The sequence below is a fragment of the Eimeria acervulina genome, genomic scaffold (genome assembly GCF_000499425.1).
Source record: "Eimeria acervulina Houghton genomic scaffold, Eah_scaff1974, whole genome shotgun sequence".
Taxonomy (NCBI): Eukaryota; Apicomplexa; class Conoidasida; order Eucoccidiorida; family Eimeriidae; genus Eimeria; species Eimeria acervulina.
In genome coordinates, this window is record NW_013548771.1 from 1 (window position 1) to 3,267 (window position 3,267).

The following is a 3,267-nucleotide window of genomic DNA, read 5'->3' on the forward strand; positions in this document are numbered from 1 at the left end:
CAGCAGCAGCAGCAGCAGCAGCAGCAGCAGCAGCAGCAGCAGCAGCAGCAGCAGCAGCAGCAGATGGGGAATCTTCACGGCCCCACATTTTTGTCTTTGTGAATGCGCTCAGGAGTCTACCGGCAGCAGCAGCAGCAGCAGCAGCAGCAGCAGCAGGAGGGATTGCTGCTTCTCGCCACCGCAGCAGCAGATTGAAGGCGCTCGTCTTGTCTCTGCATGCAGCGGGAAGAGTGTAAGGTCTTTCGTCTCTCTTGTGTTTTATTTAATTTAGTTTAATTTAATTAATTAATTAATTAATTAATTAATTAATTAATTAATTAATTTGTTTTGTCTGTCTCCTTTTGTTTATTGTCTCTTTGCTCTTTTTCTGTCTCTTTATTTTAATTGTTTAGTTTTCCTTGGGGTGTAACTGTTATATTATATATTTTAAAGTAAATATATTTATTATATGCAGCATATTATATATATTATATATATATTAAATAAACAAATATATATATATATATAATATGCTGCATATAATAAATATACTTTATTTGTGTTGAGGTGTATAGGCAAGACTTCACCGCTTAGAGCAGCGGCTGTCGGGGCTGCATGCGGGTATAGAGAGACAGAGACAGCAAAGAATTGAGGTTTGCTGCTGCTGCTGCTGCTGTTGCTGCTGCTGCTGCTGCTGCTGTTGCTGCTGCTGCTGCTGCTGCTGTCTCTTTTAATTCATTTGCTGCTGTCTCCATTGTCTCCTTCTGTCTCCTTTTATAGATATCTCTCGCCTCTCTATCTCTGTCTCTTTCTGTCTCCTTTTCGTTCCTGCTGTTGTTGCTGCTGCTGTTGCTGCTGTTGCTGCTGTTGCTGCTGTTGTTGCTGCTATTGCTGCTACATCTGCTGCTGCTGCTTTTACTTCTGTTGTTGTTGCTGCTTCTGCTGGTGTTGCTGCTACATCTCCCGCTGTTGCTGGTACTTACGTTTGCTGCGGTTGCTGCTGCTGCTGCTGCTGCTGCAGCACACGCAGCGGCGGGTGGAGGGGCTTGAGGAGACAGTCGCTGCAGCAGAGTCGGAGACACATTCTGCGCTTAACTCTTTAAAAGCTAGATTAGCAGCAGCAGCACAAAGTTTGCTGCAGCAGCAGCAACGTGCAGACGAAGAGCAGCAGCACGCCGAGAGATATACACAAGAAATGGCGAAGAGGTGCTGCTGCTGCTGCTGCTGCTGTTGTTGCTGCTGTTGCTGCTGCTGCTGTTGTTGTTGTTGTATATGCCGCATTTGCTGCTGCTGCACCTGCTGCTGTTGTTGCTGTTTATGCTGCACTTGCTGCTGCTGCTGCTGCTGCTGCAGGCTGCAGCAGCTGCTGCAGGCAGAGCAACGAGCGTTGAGGGATGCGGAGGCCTCGCTGCTGCAGGCGTTTGAGGAGAAGGCGCTGGCGCTGAAGTACCGCAAACCCTAAACCCTAAACCCTAAACCCTCAACTGGAAACCCTAAATCCTAAACCCTAAACTATTAAGCCTAAACTCTAAACCCTAAACTCCAGACTGTAAACCCTAAACCCTAATCTATAAACCCTAAACTGTTCATCCTAAACCCTAGCCGCAGATTTGCAAGGCACTCGGCTTCAGCGCCTCAGACGTACGCAGGAATCCGTTTTGAAGTATAGGGTTTAGGGTTTAGGGTTTAGGGTTTAGGGTTTAGGGTTTAGGGTTTTCGGGTGTATCTGCAGGACGGACATTCTCCAAGAAAATCAACAGAGACAAAAGCAGGAGGCAAATATTGTGCAGTACTGCGAGGTAAACCCTAAACCCTAAACCCTAAACCCTCAGTAGCAGTCGTGACTCCAATACACGCGTCAGGGGCGTTAGTCTTAATCTCAAACCCTAAACCCTAAACCCTAATCTGCCCCAGCAAACCCTCAACCCTCTAAACCATCAGCCAGCAAACACTGCCACAGCTTGCACACAATCCGAACTCTAAACCCTAAACCCTAAACCCTCGACATGCATACGCTCCCACCTCTAAACCCTAAACCCTAAACCCTAAACCCTCGAACGCTATCATGCAGGTGGAAATTCCAAAACTTCGGGAGGCGCTGCAGGCGGAGGTTCGCGAGCGGGAGGCTATGGAAAGCAGGTTGGTGGTTTAGGGTTTAGGGTTTAGGGTTTAGGGTTTAGGGTTTAGGGTTTAGGGTTTAGGGCTCTAGGATCGAGGCGATGGCCAGCAGGCCCGCTCTTGAAGGTGTAGAGCGTATTGTCTAGGGCCTTGACTCTAGGGTTTAGGGTTTAGGGTTTAGGGTTTAGGGTTTAGGGTTTAGGGTTTAGGGTTTATGTGCAGGATTGTGCGAGAAGTAGCTGAGCAGATGCAGCGGCTTCAGGGTCTTATACAACAGGAGAGGGAGTCGAGGTAATTAGATAAATAATTAATTTTATTTAATTAATTTAATTTAATCAATTAAATAATTAATTAGTTAAAATAAAATAAAATAATAAACACAACGAGGAAGGCAGCTGATATCTCTCTTAATAATCTTTTATTATATTCATATGCTATATATTTATATGTTTATGTATATAATATATTATATATAATGTTATATATATTTTATATGCTTGCTTGTATATAAATATATAAATATAAATATATATTATACATTTATATATATATATATATTTATTTATTTGTTTGTGTTTGTTGTTAGAGAGAAGCCTCTTTCTTCTTCTCTTTATCTACTATTAATTAATTAATTAATTAATTAATTAATTAATTAGTATATAATATATTTATTTATATACATATATATATATATATATTTATTTATTTGTTTGTGTTTGTTGTTAGAGAGAAGCATCTGTCTTGTCTGTTGAGTTTAATTGAAGAAATAGTAATAGAGCTGCAAAAGGATATTAAAAAGGCCGAAGAAGAGAGACAGAGCGCTGAGCAGTCTCTTGTCTCTCTCATGGAACAGACTGTTGATAGGATTGCCTCCGCAATCTAAACCCTAAACCCTAAACCCTAAACCCTAAACCCTAATTCCGCCGGAGCGCCCTTAACCGGCGCCGCTGCAATTATTATTATTTTTACTATCATAATAAAACTAAACATTTTGTATTTTTTTCTGCGGCTGCTGCTCTTGCTGCTGTTGCTGCTCTTGCTGCTGTTGCTGTTGCTGTTGCTGTTGCTGCTGCTGGTGCTGCTGTTGGGGCTACTGTTGTTGCTGCTTCTGCTGCTGTTGTTGCTGCTCTTGCTGCTGTTGTTGCTGCTGCGGCTATTCGTTTTGCTGCT

General features: G+C 43.0%; 1 protein-coding gene across 1 annotated transcript; it reads left to right on the plus strand.

Moving 5' to 3' along the window:
* Positions 1–112: 112 nt before the first annotated feature.
* EAH_00064340 (hypothetical protein, conserved) lies at positions 113–2,980 on the plus strand (the record flags this gene model as incomplete). Its single annotated transcript, XM_013392980.1, has 6 exons — positions 113–232; positions 1,333–1,425; positions 1,712–1,778; positions 2,084–2,118; positions 2,320–2,388; positions 2,824–2,980. Coding segments are annotated over 6 exons (541 nt in total), but the record flags the coding sequence as incomplete, so codon positions are not given.
* Between the last annotated feature and the right edge of the window lie 287 nt (positions 2,981–3,267).